We start from the raw sequence: 24,098 nt of genomic DNA, 5'->3' as shown, positions 1-24,098 counted from the left end.
AACAGTTTGTGGTAACGAACTGTAAGTAAGGAGCGACCCGGATCAATAGTAACCAGACCTCTAAGAAACGGAATTTTGATACCAATAGATATATCAAAAGAATCGAAGTTTTATGCTGGTTTCAAATAAAGTTTCAAATTAAGTTTCAATAAGTTTAATCCTGCCCATCAAAGGTTACGAGCCTGATAAAATTTGCTTGATTTTTGAAAAAGGGGGCAAACATCCCCTAAAAGTCATAGAATCTTAATGAAAATCAAACCATCAGATTCAGCGTATCAGATAACCCTACTGTAGAAGTTTCAAGCGCCTATCTGAAGAAAATGTGAAATTTTGAATTTTCTGCCAGAAGAAAGATCACGGATGTGTGTTTAATTGTTTTATTTTTTGTTTGTTTTCCTCAGGGGTGATCGTATCGACCTAATGGTCCTAAAATATCGTGAGAGGGCTCATTCGAACGGAAAATAAAAGCTCTAGTGCCCTTTTTAAGTGACCGAAAAATTGGAGGGCAACTAGGTCCCTTCCCACGCCCCATTTTCTCAAAATCTTGAGATAACCATTTTGTTCAGCATAGTTGAAAGGCCGAATAACTGTGCCTTTAAGGATGTCATAACCCTCCCACAGCCCCTGGGGATAGGTCTTTAAGTTACAAAATTTGCCTATTGTTTACGTATAGTATTTTTCATTGGGATATGCATACATTTTTAAGGGGAGAATTTCCTCGGGGATAATTTTCCATAAGGAGGGAATTTTCCTGGGAGGGGGGGGAATTTTTCACGAGAGATTTTAAACTTAGAATCACTAAACGAAATTCTTCTTATGTCTTGCTTTCTCTTTTCCGTCTCAATTTTACAAGTGGAGATGTTAAGGGTAATTGTCCGGGGTAAATTTTCACTAGGATTGAATTGTCTAGAGAATAAATCCTTGGGGAGGAGGAATTTTCCCGTGGAGGAGTAGCCATATATTCTGGCATTATTTAAAAAACGATAAAAACTAATAAGGAAAACAATTTTTTCAACTGAAAGTAAGGAGCAACATTAAAACTTAAAACGAACGGAAATTATTACGTATATGAGGGGGCTACTCCTCCACAACACATCGCTCTTTAGGCTAAAGTTTTAATTCTGTCCCAATCTTTTAAGAACGACTCCTGAAACACTATGTTCGTTTAATTAGTACAATAAGAAGCTTTTTTTAAAAAGTACTAAAAACCTTTAGCGTAAAGAGCGTGGTGTTTTGGAGGAGTGATCCCCTCATATACGTAAGAATTTCTGTTCATTTTAAGCCTCCTTACTTTCAGCTGAACAAACTTTTTTTTTTTAATAAATGAAATAAAATAATCCTCGTTAATAAATGTGGCTTACTTGCTTTATATGGGAATGAGACGCTGCTCCGCTTGGTGCGGCGTCCATAATTTCTCCAATAGAAGTGTTCCATTAGGCACGGCTACGTACAACGCCTTCGACATGATACAGCCAATCAAGCCAACCGAAGAGCCCGAAGCCTCGAAGCGCCTCCAGGTTGACGCTTCCAATTATCAATAATTTCGAAACCTCTTGCTTGGACATCATAAGCTGCATATAACGTTAAAAGCTAAAATTTTGATTCTGTAACAGTGTAAGAAGCGAGAAGAAAACTGTTGATAGCGTAGACTGAAGAGTAATAAACATGGGGAATAGTAATAAAGATGTATTTAATATGTTTTAGGTCCTAGCAGTTCGTTCAGACGGAAGAAGACAGCGTATTAACTACAGCTTTGGCAGTGGTAACGAAGACCTAACTTTTGAAATAAATTCAAATAATGGTCTTATTCGAGTAAGGGATCCCAAAAATTTGGATTTTGAAATGAATCAAAGTTTTAAATTGATAGTGGTTGCCCAAGCAGAAGGGCAAACACCGCTTTATGGATATGCAGCTGTATGGATAGAGCTGATAGACCAGAATGACAATTCTCCTAGATTTACTCAAGATCATTACATGGCCTCAGTATGGGAGGGCAACAATAAAGGAACTTTCGTGATGCAGGTAAGTATCGAAAATATTTTCGTTTGGAAAATATTTCAATTTTCAAAATTTGAATTTTCAAAAATTGGAAATTTCTGGCTGAAGCGACGGTTATGGTTTGAAAAAAAAATAAGCCAGAATGAAATAAATAAGTATGGGTTACCTATTTGGCTCGAAAAATAGAGTTAATTTCTGATTTTTTGGGGAGGTGTGCCAAATCCAAAGCCCCTTCATCTGCCTGTGTATCGGTATACGTTGTCGTTTTGTAAACTAAACTGGCTCAAATCTTAGATCTGATCGACAAGTACTTGGTTGGTAATTATCTTCTTAATCTTTATTTTATTGATTGATAACAGTCCAACCTTCATGGACTAACCTAGTTTCTGTATTTTCGACTTGGACGACTGCTCGGCTCTCCTGATCCAAAAACTATATAAAAAAGTATCTATTTTCATCGACAAGATGTAAAAGAGAATGGTTAGCCTTTCCCAACTGTTCAGACCAGTTACCTGATTTATATGATATGGCATTCAAATTCTCTCATCTTTTTCCGCCGTTTTATACTGTGACGCTAAAATGTTTTTGGAGGAGGTCTATATCAACAGTAAAGTTGTAAAAATAGTTTTTCCCGTATAAGATCTTACTATCTGAAATAACTAGATTATTTTTCACTTATAAATAAACTTATCTGTAAGTGAACTAGCTGTACATTTTTATAAACGAGGTTTTTAGTTCTTTAAATGGGTGTTTCAGGCCGCTATATATATAAATACTTCCTACTTGCTACTTATCTCTTTCATGGATACCGAGGAATATACCTATAGGCGGATAAAATTCGTTCTCCAATCTGAAGTATGCTTTTTTATAGTTTTATTTTAGGAGTGGCTACTTTAGAAGTAATTCTTACCAAACATATAATTACTGGTTGCCATTAAAATCCTTCAATTTGTAACCCGAGACGGGATCTCAATTTTATTTTCAGAATTGCCCATTTTTGTGGTATGACTGTCATAAAGTCGACCTTAAGAATATATTTTAAGTACTTTGAGTCTATGACACATAAATTATATACCTCTGCTGTTAACCATCCACGCATACTTGAAAAATCAAATAGAAACATTTATAAGTTTTTATCGTCAACCATTATTTGACTGATCAATTTTACGGCAAATTTATGATTAATAAGAACTGAATATTTTGATTGAGTTCCTTTATGAACTCAGAAATAAAAAGTGAATTTCTTTAATTTCTGTGACATTAATCTTTTTGTATTTTATTGCTTATAGTTCATTGCAAACAGCAGCACATTTGTTCAGATCTCACTTTTTACTCGGAGAAGTTTCATAAAGACTTGAAGTTATTGAAGTTTGAAGCTAAAAGTTATTAGTATGTAGCAGGTCCCTAGCAAAAAAAAATTCGAGGGGGGAGCTAAAAAAAACGTTAAAAAAAGCATCAAAATCTGATTTTTTGTATTTCTGTTAGGTTTTTAGAGAGTCGGACAACTGTTTCGGGAGGGGAGGGAGGTTCGAAACCCCCTACCCTCCATTGAATACGCCCCTGGTATGTAGCGTAATTACTGTAATATGAGCCTAACAACTAGTATACTTTTTCTTAACCTGCTATGTTGAATTTTATCACTTTGTTTCAGTCGTGTCTGTTAGTACATCCAGTATATATTTTTTTCAAAATAATTTCGTTTCTTTGCTGCAATACCCCGGTAGAAAACGTTCTTAATATATCCTTGATCACTTCTCAAAGTCTTTACTTATGGCTCACTTATCACTACAATCAGGGATTTTCCCAGAATTTTGATTCAAAGGATCGACCTAACTATGGAGTAGCTCATTTTCATCCATTACTTAATTGATAAGTGTTGATTCAATGATATTTTGTATGGTTCCTGGGGAAGGAGTGCCTTCTCCCTAGATATGGCTTTGTTTAAAAGCAGTGTTTTGTAATTCGAAAAGTTCATTTCCACTGTTAAAATTTTCTTTTCTCGTATTGGTTATTTCTTTCTCTACGTATACATAGGTTGTATTGTGGTTCTTGTGAATTTAACAAGCCAGTGAATACAATTGTATGTTCAGCTAATTTAGGGGGGCTTAGGGGTCAAATACTCTTATATTCATTGAGTTTCAGACTTTCAAAATCGTTTTGTATAGTTTTATTTTGACTCTTATTTCATTCCATAAAAAATGTAAACCCTATTTCAGGTGTCGGCTGCTGATAGTGACAGTAACATTAACGCAAAAGTTGCTTATCATATTGTTGACGGAAATTATGATAATGCTTTCGTCATTGATCCGCCGTTTTCTGGAATAATAAAGACCAACATAGTTCTGGACAGAGAAATCAGAGACTCCTATCGCCTCACAATAATAGCAACAGATGATGGGACACCGCAACTTACTGGCACATGCTCACTAAGGATTAACATCGTGGACGTCAATGACAACCAGCCAACGTTTCCTCCCTATAGTGTTGTCAGTGTTAGTGAAGGTAGGGCTTTGAATTATTGTTATTACGCATTATTATTTAAGAAAAAAAGAAAAAACCGTCAACTAATGCCAATGCTACGGAAATCTTAAGGAATGTTAGGAATTTGGCTTAGTGATAATTATGAAGACATGAACATATTAATTGTAAAATAGATAAAATTTGCAAAAGATAAAGAAGGACCTGATACCTCCAGCAATAACAAGAGAGAAAGAGGGAGAGAAAGAGAGAGAGAGAGAGAGAGAGAAAGAGAGAGAGAGAGAGAGAGAGAGAGAGAGAGAGAGAGAGAGAGAGAGAGAGAGAGAGAGAGAGAGAGAGAGAGAGAGAGAGAGAAAGAGAAAGAGAAGAGAGAGAGAGAACAGGGGAGAGAAAAGTAGAGAAAGGGCAGAGTATAGGGAGTTAAGCCCGGCGGGGAGGGATCGACAAGTTTTAAAGAAATTAAAATCATAAGTGTTTTTGTATAAAAAAATCTAAAGCATAGTGACGTGGCTGATACTTGGCTAAAAATATTGTATATTTTAAGTTATGATCGCAAATTCGAAGTTCGACCAAATTGAGGGGTAAAATAATTATTTAGGAAACTTAAGAGTTTTATATTTCCAACGGAACTATTATATATATATATTCTCGTCTTTAATTGTGTCACGATTGTTTCACCTGTTAAAATCTATGTAATTTTGAGAAGACCAGCAATCTTTGTAGTCACTGAAAGAAAATAAACAGTATAGATGTTTTACATATTTCGACTTGTAATTAAAATCTTTTGTAGGGTCTGTTGTTGGAACTGTTATCACAACAATAACAGCTAATGATGTGGACACAAATCCAACCCTTGTCTATGATTTTGCTGAAGGTGGAAATCCCGACAGGAGATTTGCAATTGACAGATTTTCGGGTCGTATTACTCTTGCTGCTCCTTTAGACCATGAAAAACAGTCACGGTACACCCTTCGTATTCAAGCATCAGATTCAGCCCACGTTACTGAGACATCTTTGATGGTTACAGTTTTAGACGAAAATGATAATGCTCCTATGTTCAGCCAATATTCTTATGACGTTTTGGTCCCTGGTAAGTTCAAGATAGCTGTTAATTTATTTCTTTTTTGATTTCTTAAAAAAGGCCGATTGTACGGGTCCATTTTATGAAACATCAAACCCTTATATCCTTAGAAAATAAAAGTAACTTTTATTTTTATCCCTATCTGCCTGTATAATGTTTACAATCCATAGTTACTTGTAGACAAAATTTAAGTTTTGTGAGTGTCTACAGTTTGACCTTGCGAAATAAGAAAAGTGCATTTTCAACTATAGTGAAAAACAATCTTGTATCAGCAAAACTAGTCTCGACATTTTTTATCGTATCTCTTTAATACGAGGTTCAAGTATACTTTCCATTAGGGAAATGTTTTTCATTTTTTATTCCTAAGAGTTGCATTTGGTAGATTGGTATATTGTACCAAAAGCAGTTTTTATGAACATCAACTAGAAATAAATTGCAAAAACTATGACTTTAAACAAAATCAGCTTCTTTGATGCAAACAAAATATTTTTGATTTTTTAATCAAATAATCTATATAACAGAGATGATTCGACCTTTGGTGAACCTGATTAGTAGATTGAAGGAAACGAATTTTTTGAGATTATCTATGGAATATTAAACAAAAACAACAAACGCAAAATTTTTTGGATCTTCAGTCTCATTTCTACCTTCAAAATGTTTACATATGGTTTTTATAACAGAAAAGGATGTCATAAATATAAAAAGAGTCTTATTAAACTTTGAAATTCTTTTTCCAGAGCTAACAAATACTGGACGTGCCATTTTGACTGTCAATGCAACTGACCGTGACTCGGGAATGAACGCAAAGATTCGTTATAGCATTGTTAGTGGACTTTGGGAAGGATTCTACATTGGAGAGGATACTGGAGTGATATTTGCTAATCGATCAATTCCTTACGATCCTAGACGCTCGGTTATGTATCTTTTAATCAAAGCAGAAGATTCTGGGAGACCTCCAAAATCGGTTCTTGCACCAGTTCGGATCGTTATAGCAGACGTCAATAACCATGCACCAAAATTTACCCAGGATGTTTACAGGTAGATCTTAACGTATACATGTATATTCAAATCACGATAATAATAGCATCAAAACTATATATATATATATATATATATATATATATATATATATAATATATATATATATATATATATATATCTATATATATAAAAATAAGTTGTCTGTGTGTGGATCTGTGGATCTGTGGATCAGGTGACGTCATGTTTGACCGCATATGACGTCTGAATTATTTCACACTAATACAAAAGAAGAAAAAAACTAAAAAAGGTAAAAACTACAAAAAAAAAACTAAAAAGAAAAAAAAACTAAAAAAGCTAAAAAACTAAAAAAAACTAAAAAAAGGTAAAAATCTAATAACTAAAAAAAAACTGAAAAAAATAAAAAAAGGCAAAAACTACAAAAAAAAAATAAAAACTAATAAAAAAAACTAAAAAAGCTAAAAAACTAAAAAAACTAAAAAAAAACTAAAAAAAGGTAAAAAACTAAAAAAAACTAAAAACTAAAAAAGAAAAAAACTAAAAAAAGGAAAAAACTGAAAAATAAAAGAGAAAAAGAAAACTAAAAAAATATGAATAAATATATATAAAAATAAGTTGTTTGTGGGTTATGTCTGTCTGTCTGTCTGTCGAGTGACGTCGTGTTTGTCCGCATATGACGTCTGAATTATTTCACACTAATACAAAAGAAGAAAAAAAACTAAAAAAGGTAAAAACTACAAAAAAAAACTAAAAAGAAAAAAAACCAAAAAAGCTAAAAAACTAAAAAAAACTAAAAAAAGGTAAAAAACTAAAAACTAAAAAAAACTGAAAAACTAAAAAAAGGCAAAAACTAAAAAAAAAACTAAAAACTAATAAAAAAACTAAAAAAGCTAAAAAACTAAAAAAACTAAAAAAAGGTAAAAAACAAAAAAAAACTAAAAACTAAAAAAGAAAAAACTAAAAAAAAGGAAAAAACTGAAAAATAAGAGAAAAAGAAAACTAAAAAAATATTAATAAATATAAAAAATATAAATATAAATATAATATAAATTAGCAATCAACAAAGCACCGAGACACAAATGACGACCGGGACACAGGGAGTATAAATGACGACCAGGACATAAGTAAAAAAAAAAAACTAAAAAAACTAAAAAAATGGTAAAAACTACAAAAAAACTAAAAACTAATAAAAAAAACTAAAAAATCTAAAAATCTAAATAAACTAAAAAAGAAAAAAAAGAAAAAAGGAAAAAAATAAAGGAGAAAAACAAAACTAAAAAACGAATGTATATACAGACCGGGACACCGGGATACAAATGACGACCGGGACACAGGGAATATAAATGACGACCGGGACACAGGGACACAACTACAATGGGGACGCCGGGGGGCACAGGGGGATATAAATGACGACCGGGACACCGGGACACAAGGAATATAAATGACGCCCGGGACACTCAAAGAGAAATCACAGACTGGAACACCGGGACACAAATGACGACCGGGACACAGGGAATATAAATGACGACCGGGACACAGGGACATAACTACAAAGGGGACGCCGGGGTGCACAGGGGGATATATAAATGACGATGGCGACTCAGGGAATGGTCGATTAGCAATCACCATCAACAAAGCTCAAGGGCAATCATTAGAATCATGAGGTATAGATCTGAATACGGATTGTTTTCCCATGGACCATTATATGTTGCATGTTCAAGAGTCGGTAAACCTGAAAATCTATTTATATGCACAGACAATGGGACAGCAAAGAATGTTGTATATTCGCAAGTTTTACGTAGTTAAAAACATATATATATATATATATATATATATATATATATATATATATATATATATATATATCTATCTATATTCACAGGTGGGACATAGGGACACAACTACAATGGCGCGTAACTAATATGGCGCGTAACGACTTACGCGCGCGGGGGGGCTTGGGGGGGGGCGCGAAGCGCCCCCACCAACTAGGTGTTGGGGTGGCGCGAAGCGCCACCCCAACAGCTAGTATATATATATATATATGTATATGTATATATACATGTATGTATATTTATGCATATATTAAAAAAATAATGTTCTTTTATCCTCCACCATCCAACTCCCCCAAAACAACTTCGTGGAAGTTTCAATTTGATCTTCCCTCGTGCAGCAAAGCAGGGTATACTTACTAAACTACGTATACGATTCGTCACCTTTAAATGAAAACTACTGATTGGATATAATCTTTTTAACTGTATGCTATATTCGCTTGCCTTCAGACTTCAAGTATAAAATAATGGAAAAAAATATAAATTCTCTGATTGTTGGAAACCAGCTGTCTGTGAACATTGTAAAAGCTCTCTTGATAATAGACTTGCATTTGTGCCGCAGCTACTCTTTCCATTCCGCTTCGTCAGTTTACTTACATATGTTTATTAATTATACATATAGTAGGATTAAAAATCAGTCTTAAGTAAATAACAGTACTTGCGCTATAAGCTTCACTACTATAAAATCTTTTTCCTGTTATCAAATAAGTTTTTTTGACTACATACAAATCTTAGTTTATAGGAACCGCTTTTAATCGACGACTTAGTTAGATTTTCTATTCTTAACTAAATTCTTGAAGAAAAGAAAAACAAATTCTAGATGGAAATTTGAGAAGTAGTACATTCTGTTTGTTGTCTACTGTGACAAAGAATATTATTAATATTATTGTATACGGATTAACAAAAAAAAAAATTAGTACCTTGAACCCCTGGGTTATTCGTGGCTTGCTTATATTTCCCCCCCTTTTTTAAGAGTCTTCCTTGGTAGCGCTAAGGGTTCACTATTGTTTTATCCATTCTAAGTCCCTCACCCGCCAGCTTCAGACCGGCTTGGGTAGGTAGCACTTATCCCTTAGATGAGAAGGGAGAGCCACCCTCTACTCACCATCGGCAGCAATCAGCACTTTATTCTCTGACCCAATACTAGTACGAAAACTTCTTTTCCCCTTTTCAGATTGATCGTCAAGGGGTCTTTTCTTGTGCTACGGTCAAGGATTTGGCAGTGCAGTTTCTAACGTGATCTAATAGCTCCTCCCTTTTTGTGGAACTGTAAATTTACTCATGATTTTGATGAATACATTTAGACTTAATATTTTTCGGATGATTAGAGTTAATTCAAAATGAGGATTGTATTTAATATTTGCTTTCAAATATATGGTTTTATAGTTTTGGTTGCTCTTGATGAGGGTTGCTCTTTTCTTATAGTTATTTACCACAAAAAGTTTGATGAATCACGTTTCCTACATACATCTGTTATATGTTTTTGTTTAGTATTTAAACAAAAGTCTCCATACATTTATACATTTAAGATAAAGAATACCACTACCCTTGGGTTTGATGTTTACATAAATGTAAGATATCACCGTGGATAGTAAATAATGAAATTCATTTACATACGCATATCTGTACAAAGAGCAAGAAAGGGGGATTTTTCTCTCATAAATTTCTGACATTCCCTGGTTCTTGTTGATAATGCTGCCAGTTCTCCTTTCTCAAAAATATCGGGCCTATAAATACCTCACCTGCATTTATCTTAAAATGGCCATCATTATTGAATTCTTAGTAGAACAGAAAAGAATAGAGACAAGCTCAGGTGAAAAGACTTATCTATGTATCTTGTAAAAGGTAATAAAGATTACCTTGTTCGTAAGACTAATACATTGCTTTCATCAATAAGATTGTATATGTGCACCAATCCTGTAAGTAATAATGTTCATGGAAGTATCATAATCGTTTATTTCAGTGTTCTATTGCCTGAAGATTCGCCTCGAGGAACAACTGTTGTCCAAGTAACAGCAAACGACCGAGACGAAACGAGGGACAACAGGAATATTGACTATTTTATAGAAGATGGCAATTTAAATGGAACTTTTCAAATAACAAGGTAGGGTTCTATCTTAGTTAGGCCTTTTTTATTAACAATATTAGTTCACCGATATCTTTTTTTTACCAATCACACAAAAAATAGGAAAAGTCTAATATTCTAGCCGAATTAAAAGGGTTTGTTGATTTTTGAAAATGAAATTTGGTAAAATTCTAGTTAAGCTACTTTTTTCTATCTTGGAAAGGGTTTAGGTTAGGAAAATGAAACTTTCAGTAATTAATCCAAGTTAAAAACATACTCTGGGACGGTATTGCCAAGCTTCTATGTTAATCTTCTTCTGATTTTTAAGAGTTAGAAATTTGCCTACTTGACAGGTAACCTATTGAAATTTTGACATAGCGATATATAGTTGGTCATCAACTATTAGGCCAAAACTAAACTTAAGTATACAGAGTTGTGATTAAGAGAGGTGGTGAACAGAAACTAAAGCACAGAACAGAAATCTTTTCAACAGAAACTAAAACATTAAAAAGTGAATTTAGATTACTATATATCAAATAGTTTGTGGTAACAAACTAAAAGTAAGAAGTGACTCGTGCTAACAAATTGAATTGTTACAACAAAAAGGACTGGTCAAAGTGTGACAACGCTCTATTTTCGCTAATTGTGATTACTTTATTGTATCTTATTGAAGTGCCATTCTAGCAGTTGGTGTGAGCCACTCGACATCAAAGCATGATATTAATTTGTATTACGAGCAAGTTCTACATTCTCTACGTAGAGCCAAAGCCTCTACAGTTCCACTCAAAACGGTCCGAGTTGGTTCAAAGAAACCAGGTTGCTCTCTCTCCCCGAATCTTGTGAAGGTTAGGCAGCATGCCAAGTTTTGGCTACGCTTATGAATTGCCTGCGGAAGACCACATAGGAGACTTTTGACCTAAAGTGCAGGGCAAAGCGTAATTACAAAAAAGAACTCCGTAAGTTTCGCCTGAAAGGAATTTTGCAGTTCTCTGGTTCGCGGAACTAATGACGCCAAGTTCATAAAGCTGACGAGAGTTCGTACGGCCAACCATCTTCCAATCTCTCACTTAGTGTTTGGGAAGAATATTATAAGGACACTTACCGTGATAAGAATCCTTCAGTCAGTGTAAAATTTTCTGCTTGTATTTATTCACTATTTCCCGCTCGATTCACTCAATCATATACCCCAGCTGTTACAATTACAAGCATTCAACAACCTTTACTGAGGTTGAAATCCTCGTCCTCACCCGACAGTGAAGGTCTCTGCCCCGAACACCTTTTTAGAGCACCGAATGAACTTCGTTCTCATCTCCATTTGATTTTTCAAATAACTTTATGCAATCGAATCATGCCAAAGGGTTTTCTAGTCGGCCATATTACGTCTATGGTAAAGAGAGGTAAATCAGCAGACTATTGTGAATCATATAGGCCAATCACAGTTGCTAGTAATGCGAACAAAGTGATTGAGTATGTAATATTGCCCATTACTAGTGTTAAAGATTGTGGTGCAAATCAAATCGGTTTCTCGAAGGGTCTTGGTTGTCAACATGCTTATCGAATTCTATATAAGATTCTTGTCGACACGCAATCCAAGAATGATTCACTATTCCTTTGTACAGTTGATATTTCGAAGGCTTTCGATTCTGTGAGTCGTCATCAAGCAATTGCTTCTTTGATTAAAGCGGGAATTAATAAAAGTGTATATGCGACGGTACTTTGTTGGTTTTGTAATTATATTGTTTTTGCCAAATGTGATTCGAGGCCGAGTGCTCCTATTCAAATAGAAAATGGGGTCCGCCAAAAGAACGTGCTATCGCCCAGCATATTTAAGTCAGCTATTGCTGATGTTCTGGATGGCCTTTTGCCCACTTCGTTTCTTAATATTGTGGAGATAACGTATCTTGCGTACGCTGGCAATGTATTGCTGATTAGTAGAACGCTCAAGATCTTCAATCGAATCTTGATAGACTCTTGCGTGATTTTTCCAGTGTTGGTCTACGTTTTAATAGTTCGAAGTGTGAATTTTGAGTGTTTTACTGTAGTTGTTCAGTTTCTGTTTCCATCGGTACTTCTGCTATTTCTTGCGTTGATTCATTTATGTATCTGGGAGCACGGTTCGCTTGTACGTTACGTCAGACAAGAGAGGCAATATGTTGTTCAATAGTGGAAATTTTACGATCCAGCTATGGTTCGATTGTACCAAATCGTGGTAGCTTTTGCCGGAAAGATCTTGGAAAGATTTTCGCGTCTTGTGTTGCGCCCCACGTTTTGTGCTTGTCTGGAGTACTCCTCCTCCTGAAAGGAAGAGATGTGTCGCGTCTTAGAACAAATTACTCTAAATTTTGTAAATATTTCCTATATCTTCCTTCCAGGCACAGTAATTCAAAAATAATTCGGAATTTCCATGTCCGCGATCCTTTTCATCATTTGGATAGTATTGAGCTCCGTGCTAAGCGTAAATCAACATCAGCAAAGTCGCGTCTCGTGCCTCTTTTTTGTGAATAGTGCTTTAAGTGATTTCTAATATTTCTCATATACTCCACTTCTTCCTTTGCGTTTTTATAGTGGCTTTGTAAAAAAAAAAAAAAAAAAAAAAAAAAAAAAAAAAAAAAAAAAAAAAAAAAAAAAAAAAAAAAAAAAACTTATTCTTTAAACTTATAGATAGAGCCTGAGAAGATTTTCCTGATTTTCGAAAAGGGGGAAAGTATTCCCAAACCAGAGAGTAATCTTGACAAAAATTACACCATCTAAGTGAGCATATATAATCCTATTGCAGAGGTTTCAAGTCCCTATCTACAAAAGTGTGAAATTTTGTATCTATTACGAGAAAAATAATCAAAAACGATTTTGTTTTTTTCTCAGGGGAGACCGTATCGAAAAGATTGTCTTTTTTTAAGTACAAAAGTTCAATCGTCAAAGATTAGCAGCATTAAAAATTTGGGTAATTTTTGAAAAGGAAAAAGACGGTTCCCAAGAAACGGTTGTCATCTTAATGAAATATACACAATAAAATTCAGCTTATGTTGTACCAACAAAAATGGGAAACTTTTGTTGATTTAACGACCTGCTTGTTTTTTTTTCTGTCGTTTTGGTTTTTTAAATCAGGGATGATCGTGTTGAATCAGTGGTCGTATATTACTGGAAGAGCTCGTTTCAATATAAATTCAAGTTCTAGGGTTGTTTTTAAGCACCGCAACAAGCCTCAGAGGCCATACTTCTTTCCAGTGGTACATCTGTCCTGAAAAATATGTGTACCTCATAATTTTTTTTTTTAATTTTTACAACACTGCTTCATTCATAAATACATATAAACTGTGTAAAGGGTTGTTGAATTTTTTTTTTTTTTGCTAAACATTACTAACCTACTGTATTTTACGGAAGTTTCTGTTTTATTTATTGTTATCTATAGTTTTGTCTTAAAATGGTACGTTTGAATTTTACAGTCTTTCTAACTTTTATTTTTGAATTGTTAGTGTTTTAATTAGCAGCAGGCTTACTTTGCGCATGAAAATCCAGTGTATTTCAAGGGAAAATTCTGTTTTATTTATTAGCATTTCTTGTTTCTTGTTCGTCATGGAAATTGATTAATGGATTTCATATTCTATTCTGCAAATTATTAATTTTCTTTTTATTTCCAGCGATTCTGGAGAAATAATACTGTTGCGGCCTGCAGATCGTGAACAAGTTTTAAACTTCCAATTGAAAATTTTGGCAATGGACCGTGGATCACCCTCGCGAAACGCCACAGCAGACGTCACAATAGTTGTCGAAGACGCTAACGATAATCCACCAGTATTCAACCAATCATTATTTGAAGTTAATATAAATGAAGGCAAGTTAGTTGGCTCACCTGTTATTCAGCTATATGCAACCGATTGTGACGAAGGTGACAATGGTCGAATACGTTATGACATTACATCTGGCAATGAGTTAAAAATGTTCGAAATTGATCCAGTGACAGGAATAGTTGTAATCAAGAAGCCTCTTGATTACGACAAAAGGCTTGAATATAAACTTGTGATAAGAGCTAGTGATGGGCATAAGAAACACCCTCTCTCGGCGATAACAGCGCTGTCTGTGAAACTTCTTGATGAAAACGATAATATGCCTGTTTTCCCTATCAACCAATATCACGAATATGTTCCTGAAAATATGCCATTGGGAACAAGTGTCTTTACCGCGAAAGCAAATGATCTCGACAAAGGCATATTCGGGAAATTGAACTATACAATATCAGAATCGGATGGGAATAATTTTGCCGTAGATAAACATAGCGGAGTTGTTACAACAAGTGCCATTTTCGACTACGAGATGAAAAGCAAGTACTATTTTGTAATTACAGCAACAGATCTTGGTAACATGACTGCATCAGCACAAGTTCTAGTTGAAATAGAAAGCCGAGATGAATTTACTCCGGAATTTGACGAACGATCATACAATTTTGTGATGAGAAGTGATGCAAATGTAGGATATGCTGTTGGGCGTGTACATGCTACTGATAAAGATAAAGGAGTTGACGGCCGTGTTGTTTATCATCTTAGAAATAGTCATCAGAATTTCAAAATTAACAAGACAAATGGGATTATTACAGTTAAGAAACGTCTGGATGATCAAGCAGGAGGTCGTAGAAAACGGGAGCTACAACAGAGCCCTAGTGTTAGTCTTGTAGTTGTGGCTAGCTCAGGTCGCTATGGATCATTAACAAATATGACCGTTGTAGAAATCACTATAGATGGAGAAGGTGTACTATCAACAAGTGAAAGTAGTGTTAGTGTTGGAATGGCGGACTGGGCACTTGGTTTGCTTATATCACTTGTCTTTCTTGTTATTGGATTTATTGCAACCTTAGTGTTTCTTCATATGCGCCATAGGCGACAAAGCAAGAAAGCTGATAATACTCATGGAAAAGAAGGTATGGCATCAATGTCTGAACATCACTATGACCAAAGTACATTTGATACTTTGTCTTATCCCCCAGAATATGATAATATGCCCGGCTATGATCCTACCGAAAGGAGACATAGGCATGTTAATACGACGTCAGAAATTTCAGATCAGAGTCATTCAGCTTCCAGTGGACGAGGGTCAGCAGAAGAAGGTGAAAATGACGTTGATGAAGAAATAAGAATGATCAATGAAGGACCATTGAGGCAGCAGCAACAAGCCGCAAAACTCCAACGCTTAGGCTTAAATGTGCTTATTCCTGATTCTGGCATCCATGCTGGGGATGACGATAATTTATCCGATGTCAGTGTTCAAAATACTCAAGAATATTTAGCTCGTTTAGGAATAGATACTTCACGCTCTGACTTACCAGATCATTCTGCTTTAGCTCTGCCACCTCATTTGACGCACCCAGCCATTCATAGTCATTCTTTGGCTTCTATGCATATTTACGATGAGAGTGGTGGCGCTGACACAGAAAATATGGATTTTTCTCATTTAATTTATGCCAAGTTGAATGATGGCTCAACTGGAAGTGTAATAGAAGGACAAAGGCCTTATAGCTATGTAGTTGATGATAGTCAGCCTTCTATGACCGGCTCTTTAAGTTCAATTGTACACAGTGAAGAGGAGTTGACTGGGAGTTATAATTGGGATTATTTATTGGATTGGGGACCGCAATATCAGCCTTTAGCTCACGTATTTGGGGAAATAGCCCGACTTAAAGATGACACAATGCGAGATGATTATAGTACTAGTTCAAGTGCTAGTAAAAAATCAGTAATAACCCCAATTAAAACTATACCACCACCCTTAATTACCAGTGTGGCACCAAGAACTATAGTACCTGTTGTTACAAATAGAGTCAGTTATCCAAGTGTACCTATGTTACCGAGATCGCCAATTAGTCATGAATCGTCTTTTGCCGGTCCAGCCCTTTCTCCTAGCTTCTCACCTAGTTTGTCACCATTAGCCACACGGTCACCGTCAATTTCACCTATGGTGACAAGTGGTTTAGTCCGGTCATCTCGTTCTGCAGTTAGTGCTCCATCCACCTCGTCTGAAGCTGAACTAAGGCTGTAATTTCGAAAAGACGTGTCTATTCGACAAATGTTTGTGATACTTAAACAATTAGTTAATTTTATTACTGTTCTTCTTTGTGTTGAAAAATCAAAATGTACATTTTTGCCACTTGTGTGCCATGTTTTTCTAAAACGCCAAGTCTGTTTTTAATGTTATCATTATTTTTTTGTAAATTTTTGTACATTAAGTTGTAAATGTAATTGTCTTTTTTCAAACGAAAAGTTTTCTTACTGTCGTTAGAATTTAATAAAATCTTATATGGTATTTTATTTTTAAATTTTTATATACAATCAGTCACAATGGTAGATTCAGAGTTGGGGGGGGGGGGCACTTACCTAGCTTGGATGCACCAGACGAATCTTTTGAGAAAAAAAAGTAATAAAAATTCTAGCTCGAATCTATGAATCTAACAAGAAAAAAAAATTAATTGAAATTTAACTCCCCCCCCGCCCCCTCTCTAAATCTTCTCCCAAACCTTGAATCTACGTCTAAATTAGTTAGCTTTTTAGTCTTTGGGGTTGGATTAAGAGCAATCTAGAGGTTAACTTGATTTGAGATCAATCAATTTATATTGTGTGTTAGTCACACATTTGATTGCTGATATGTACAGTATGCATACTTTAAATACATATATTGCTGTGTGGTTTCATTTTTTCTTTCAAATAAAAGCAAAGAGCGATATTAAAAACTGAAAGAGAATAGACTATCCAATGTAAGAGCTGCTAAATTCTCAACCCCAATTTTTTATGTTAAAGTTTGACTAGAACTTTGCGGAAACAATTTGGAGATCAATATTTGACTTATTGTTTGTTAAATATTGTTAAGTATTTGACTTAACTTATTGTTAAGTATTTGACTTATTGTTTGCATTTCATCAAATAAGTCCAGGGAAGCCAGAACTCATAGATGTGACAGCTTTAAAACAAATGTTTACAGGTAATCTGAAAAGTTTTCATAATCATATCGAGCCCTTGATTACTAATATACTCGGGAGTAGGCTCCTTTAAGTGGTCCTAGGCAAAAGTCGAATATTTGGCAGATAAAAAAATGTATTTAACTCTATTGAAGATACAATTACACGAAGGATGGAAAATTGATTTATTAGGTAAAATGCTTGTACTTTGACATGACGTTTTTCGAACCTGGAAATTTTACTGAATTCAAAGACAGATTTCCAACAAATACGTAATGCAAAATTTGAACATTGATTGCTACTGCTGATAAAGTTAAATTTATAGAAGAATTGATACCCGTTGTTTGTTTGACCCAGGGTAAGCAGGAAATATATACACCAAGACGATGCCACTCACGTGTTTGAGGATTTGTATCTTGTGAGTACAGGGAAGACAAGGAAATTGAACGAAATGAAGATGAAAAGTCTGATTGTAAAACGGAAACAGACAAATGGAAGAGAAAATGCACTACATGCGTAAAATGTGCATTTCAAGTGATTCTCGACTAAAACATGTACAGTCCGTAGTGCACAGAACATTACAAAATTTCTAAATATTTTTTCTTGTCAGCCAGCCTTTTAGGGCCAAACAAAAGTAGGTTTTCCCCGAATGAGGTTAGAGGATGTTGAAAGGGAAAATTAAAGGGAAATGGGAACTACTTGTGAAAATGTAAATAGGGAAGCCTTAAATAGACTGTGATGGAGGAGGAACGTGTGCTGCTGTGTTTGCCTCAGGATACTAAGTACTACAGTGAGTTGTTAGTAGTACTAGTTAGTAGTAATATCATTAACGCAAGTCACTTGTGAAAGAGTTCTTTTTTCAAAACTACAATTAATAAGACTTGGTCAATCTGCCTGAGACTCTAGGTGGACTTGCCTCTCCAAAAACTACTTGCGAAAATGTAAATAGGGAGGCCTTAAATAGACTGTGATGGAGGAGGAGCGTGTGTAGCTGTGTTTGCCTCAGGATACTAAGTACTACAGTGAGTTGTTAGTAGTACTAGTTAGTAGTAATATCATTAATGCAAGTCACTTGTGAAAGAGTTTTTTTTTTCAAAACTACAATTAATAAGACTTGGTCAACCTGCCTGAGACTCTAGGTGGACTTGCCTCTCCAAAAGCTAAATCACAAGTATTTATCCAATAAGAGAGTCATAGCTACTCCCACCGTTTACCCGTGTCACTTACCAAAACACTTGGTAAACTATAGGTCTCCTCGTTTGCCTGCGAGTTCAGGAGACTTTTTCGTCATGTGTCAATCCTAAAACACAGTAGTACGCCAGAAACTAAGTCATGAGACATGCTTCATCATTTTATACAATCCTGGAAAAGGCTTAGGCCAGCTTTGCCTCTCAGTCAGGCTATCTGTCATTGCTTTTTCTCTAATTATCCATGGCTTAATGGCAACGTGGTTTTAATTCAAAAATCAAAGGACTCGGTCTCTTTTGAATTCAAATCAAGTTGCCATCAAGCCATGACTAATTGGAGAAAAAGCCATAACGGATGGTCTGAGTGAGAGGCAAAGCTAGCATAATTCTTTGTCAGCATTGTACAAAAATGATGTCATTTTCACTTGTCGATAGATAGTCTATCATACATCCAACCATCCAAGGGCAGAACTAAGGTAGATAGCCATGGAACTAAGGGATGATCGAGATTCCAGGGGGAACTCATGACAAATAATGTCGACTGGAATTGTATGTAAAAGGGGGATTGAATTTGCTTGGACTCGCAGGGGAACAAGTTACTTAAGCATAATAGGCTTGCCTACTTAGAGTCTAAGGCAGACTACCGTGTTTTAGGATTGACGCATGACCGGCAAGTCCCCTGGACTCACAGTTGAACGAGAAGACCTGTAGTTTTCCAAGTGTTTGAGTCTTGGGGTATGATTTGTCTCCAGATCTTTAAGATTACATTCCCTTTTGTGTGACAACCTTAAAGCTAAAAATGCAGACTATTCTCAGGTCATGTTCCAAGACTGAAATCTCTGCGAAATGAATTAAAAGAAACACTTGTCTTGATAGTAATAGAAAAAATTGAAGCCTCTTCTGAGAAATACGTAACTAAGGATATGCCCAGTAAAATGGATTTTAGGAAAAAACAAGTAAGGACAGTAAAAAGAAGGCAGGCGAAATAAGTGATACAAATTCAATTATCTCCTGAAGATGTGTTTAGAATAAATGTATTTAACTACATTGTAGATACAATTAAAAAAAACCGTGGATAATTGATCTGTAAAAAAAAAAAAATGCTTGTACTTTGAACACTACTGCTTCTAAGCCAAACAAAAAGCAGGCCACCCACAAAAGGGGTGGGAGAATGTCGCAAGGAAAGATTTAAAGGATAGGAGAGCTTTTTGCGAAACCTTCAAGGGATGATGGGATGTATATTGAGTGAGGAGATGTGAAGTGGAGGCCATGGATAAAATTGATGAGGATCTGGAAGATGCGGCTAGACGGCATAGTAGTAAAATGTTATGCTGGTATGTTAATGAATTGAAAGGGAGTAGTGAATCCAGACTAGTCCCAGTTAAAGATAGAAATGGGGCCACAATTAGTGATAAGGAAAAAGTTAAAGAAACATGGGTGGAACATTTTGAGAATGCGCTAAGCCGAGATACAGCTGCAGGAAAAGATATAGATGAAAATGAAAAAGTTTGTGATACCTTGGATATGAAGGAAGATTTGTTTAGTGAGGAAGAATTAGCGACAGTACTAAAAGGGTAAAAAAATAAGGCTCCCGGTGACAAAATTTTTGAGGGGGCTATACAAAAAAAACTAAAAAAATGCATAAAAAATTGGTTTACATTCATTTTCGTTACGTTTTTAAGAGTCGCACCAACATTTTGGGGGGAGTTCGGTGAAACCCCTATCCCCACACTCCTGGATACAGCCTTGAGAGGGAAAGTTGATTTATGTTTGTCTACATTCAAAGTTGTAATATGACGGGGATTATCGGCCCATCGGCCCTAGAGGACCCAAAAGAGTATTTAGATTTTCAACCCATATATTCGAATAATATCAAAGTACCCATCAATCCAAAGCACTATAGTACAACTATTATTAAAAATTGTTGCAAAATTTGGTCCAACATACAAATAGCAAGCCAAAATTTTGATTTTTATAGAGAAAACCAAAAGATTTAAAAATTTTAAAAAGCTTTTTCTACAAAAGAAGTTTTTCGAAGAAAAGTGTGAGCAGAGATTAAGTCTAATAATTTTTTCAAGCGTCAAACTACTATAAGCCATTATCTTTAACGAAAGTAAAACAGTTCAAAATAGGGATGATACCTTTTTATTGACAGTGAAATATAAAATTATTTAACTGGATATTTCGAACACATATACAGTGTTCATCATCAGCAGTAAAACTAAAAGACATGAATAAAAATAAACAGAATTTATACCTAATAAACTAATTACATATAGTTTATTGCTCTTATTTTTTTCAATGCAACAGCCGAGGCAAATCTCCTTGACCTTTTCGGTTCCGGTTCATTAGATTTAACTGACGTATTACGTGGACAGATGTCATAGCTCTTAGGTGAAGTGATATTTACTTTATTTGACCTCAGTAAATTATCATAAATTGAGTTCAATCAGAATTCACCTGTATCTCTGTTTATGGAATTATTCTTGAATAGAATTTTTTTTATTTCGATTGTTTCCCTGAAAGTTTGCTTTAAACCTTGGTCCCTAGAAATCAAAGAAACATTTTCAAACAAAATAAAATGATTTGGAAAATTAAAGATATGCTCCGCGAGGGCCGACGTGAAATCTTCAGGTTTGGTATTTTGCTTTAAAGACGATGAAATGGAATTATGATGTTGTAGCAATCTCGTTCTTAAATTCAGGTTAGTACGTCCCACATAAGAGCTTCCACAAGTACATGGAATTTTATAAACCCCACTTTGTTGCTGAACGGAAGTCCGATCCTTTCCAGAATTTAAAAAACTTGCCAAAGTATTACTACCTCTTAAAGCTACCTTTAAACCATTATTTTGTAAATTTCTTTTAAGTTTTTCACTCAAACCTGGAACATATGGTAGAGAACAAAAGATATCTTTCTTTTCTGTTGTTTCCAGAATATCGTCAGAACATTCTAGAAATTTTTTCCTTCTTTTCGAAAAAGTCTGGTCAACTAACCAACCCGGATAATGGTTACTTATTAAAATGTCTTTTAGCAATAATAATTCCTCCTCAATGAATTTTGGAGAACAAATTCTAAAAATGCGGTCAGTTAAAGATATGATTAAACCAATTTTTACTTGGCGGGCATGACCGGAGAAAAATGACAAAAATCTGTTATTGTTAGTAGGTTTTCTGTAAATCTTAAAATCCAGACTATTTTCATTTTTTAAAAGAAGGACATCCAGAAAAGGAAGTTTATTATCCTCTTCTAATTCTATTGTAAATTTTAAATCCCCTCCCCAAAAATTAAGATGTTCTAAAAAACTTTTTAATTCCTCCACCCCATAATTCCATACTGAAATTATGTCATCCATATATCTCCCCCAAAATTTATGTTTTAAAAAATATGAATCTAACGCTATTGTTTCAATATTTTCTACAAAACAATTTGCTAATAAAGGACTTAAAGGGGCCCCCATAGGTAAACCATTTACTTGTTCGAAAAAACCCCCTCTGAATTGAAAAAAATAAGAGAAAATATTGCACAACCTAACTAAACTCATAATTACACCGACCTCCAAAACTGTTTCATCACCAATTAAGTCCAAATTTCTTAGTATCTTTCTCTCAAGAAGAATTTCCGCTGCTTTTACATCAATACTCGTATACATTGACACTATGTCGAAACTTGAAATTATAGAATTTGAAGAAATCTCAACTTCTTTTAGTTTTTTTACAAGTTCTGACGAATTCTTAATGTAAGAAATTTGTGTAGACATGAGTAGACATGTAGACATGAGTAGACATCATTGTGTAAATCACTCATGTCTACACAAATTTCTTACATTAAGAATTCGTCAGAACTTGTAAAAAAAACTAAAAGAAGTTGAGATATCTTCAAATTCTATAATTTCAAGTTTCGACATAGTGTCAATGTATACGAGTATTGATGTAAAAGCAGCGGAAATTCTTCTTGAGAGAAAGATACTAAGAAATTTGGACTTAATTGGTGGTGAAACAGTTTTGGAGGTCGGTGTAATTATGAGTTTAGTTAGGTTGTGCAATATGTTCTCTTATTTTTTTCAATTCAGAGGGGGTTTTTTCGGACAAGTAAATGGTTTACCTATGGGGGCCCCTTTAAGTCCTTTATTAGCAAATTGTTTTGTAGAAAATATTGAAACAATAGCGTTAGATTCATATTTTTTAAAACATAAATTTTTGGGGAGATATATGGATGACATAATTTCAGTATGGAATTATGGGGTGGAGGAATTAAAAAGTTTTTTAGAACATCTTAATTTTTGGGGAGGGGATTTAAAATTTACAATAGAATTAGAAGAGGATAATAAACTTCCTTTTCTGGATGTCCTTCTTTTAAAAAATGAAAATAGTCTGGATTTTAAGATTTACAGAAAACCTACTAACAATAACAGATTTTTCTCCGGTCATGCCCGCCAAGTAAAAATTGGTTTAATCATATCTTTAACTGACCGCATTTTTAGAATTTGTTCTCCAAAATTCATTGAGGAGGAATTATTATTCCTAAAAGACATTTTAATAAGTAACCATTATCCGGGTTGGTTAGTTGACCAGACTTTTTCGAAAAGAAGGAAAAAATTTCTAGAATGTTCTGTCGATATTCTGGAAACAACAGAAAAGAAAGATATCTTTTGTTCTCTACCATATGTTCCAGGTTTGAGTGAAAAACTTAAAAGAATTTTACAAAATAATGGTTTAAAGGTAGCTTTAAGAGGTAGTAATACTTTGGCAAGTTTTTTAAATTCTGGAAAGGATCGGACTTCCGTAGAGCAACAAAGTGGGGTTTATAAAATTCCATGTACTTGTGGAAGCTCTTATGTGGGACGTACTAACCAGAATTTAAGAACGAGATTGCTACAACATCATAATTCCATTTCATCGTCTTTAAAGCAAAATACCAAACCTGAAGATTTCACGTCGGCCCTCGCGGAGCATATCTTTAATTTTGTCATTTTGACAACCTTGATGCGCTTAAAGTATTTTGATTTAATTCAGCATCCTCTCACCATTTTCTGAAAGTTTTAATTTAATGCCCTTAGCTGTTGATGAGACATAACATATACGACCTTTTAACATCCAGGGGTCACATTGTGTCTTTTGTTGTATTTCAACACCTCCCTCAATATTCTCTGAAAGTTTCAATTTACTACCCTTAGCTGTTCCTAAGATACTGGAGATATGCCTTTAAACAGCCTTGGTGCGCATAGTGTCCCTTGATTTAGCTCAGCATGTCCTGAAAGCTTTAACTCAATGCCCTTAGCTGTTCCTGATATATTGCAGAACTGCCCTTTTGACAACCTGAATACGCTTAATATCTTTTGATTTAGTTCAACACTCCCTCTTAAAACTCCCCGGAAGTTTATACTTAATACCCTTAAGTTGTTTCAAATATATCGCGGTTGCTCCCTCTTGACAACCTGGATACGCAGGATATCTTTTTGTTTAGTTCGATATCACCCTAAATATTCCCTGAAAGATTCAATTTTATATCTTTAGCCGTT

General features: G+C 34.7%; 1 protein-coding gene across 1 annotated transcript in view; it reads left to right on the top strand.

The window, feature by feature from the left end:
• The window catches only part of LOC136036186 (protein dachsous-like), a 90,675-nt gene extending 73,934 nt beyond the window's left edge, over positions 1-16,741 (top strand). Inside the window, exons 15-20 of the mRNA XM_065718262.1 lie at positions 1,705-2,022; positions 4,215-4,500; positions 5,267-5,566; positions 6,295-6,595; positions 10,349-10,489; positions 14,089-16,741. Coding sequence (XP_065574334.1) covers positions 1,705-2,022; positions 4,215-4,500; positions 5,267-5,566; positions 6,295-6,595; positions 10,349-10,489; positions 14,089-16,477 — 3,735 coding nt within the window. The 3' untranslated portion in view covers positions 16,478-16,741. The remainder of the gene's footprint in view (positions 1-1,704; positions 2,023-4,214; positions 4,501-5,266; positions 5,567-6,294; positions 6,596-10,348; positions 10,490-14,088) is intronic.
• The last annotated feature ends 7,357 nt before the right edge of the window (positions 16,742-24,098 follow it).

Source organism: Artemia franciscana, chromosome 15 (genome assembly GCF_032884065.1).
Source record: "Artemia franciscana chromosome 15, ASM3288406v1, whole genome shotgun sequence".
NCBI classification, from domain to species: domain Eukaryota; kingdom Metazoa; phylum Arthropoda; class Branchiopoda; order Anostraca; family Artemiidae; genus Artemia; species Artemia franciscana.
This window is presented reverse-complemented; position numbering and strand designations above follow the sequence as displayed.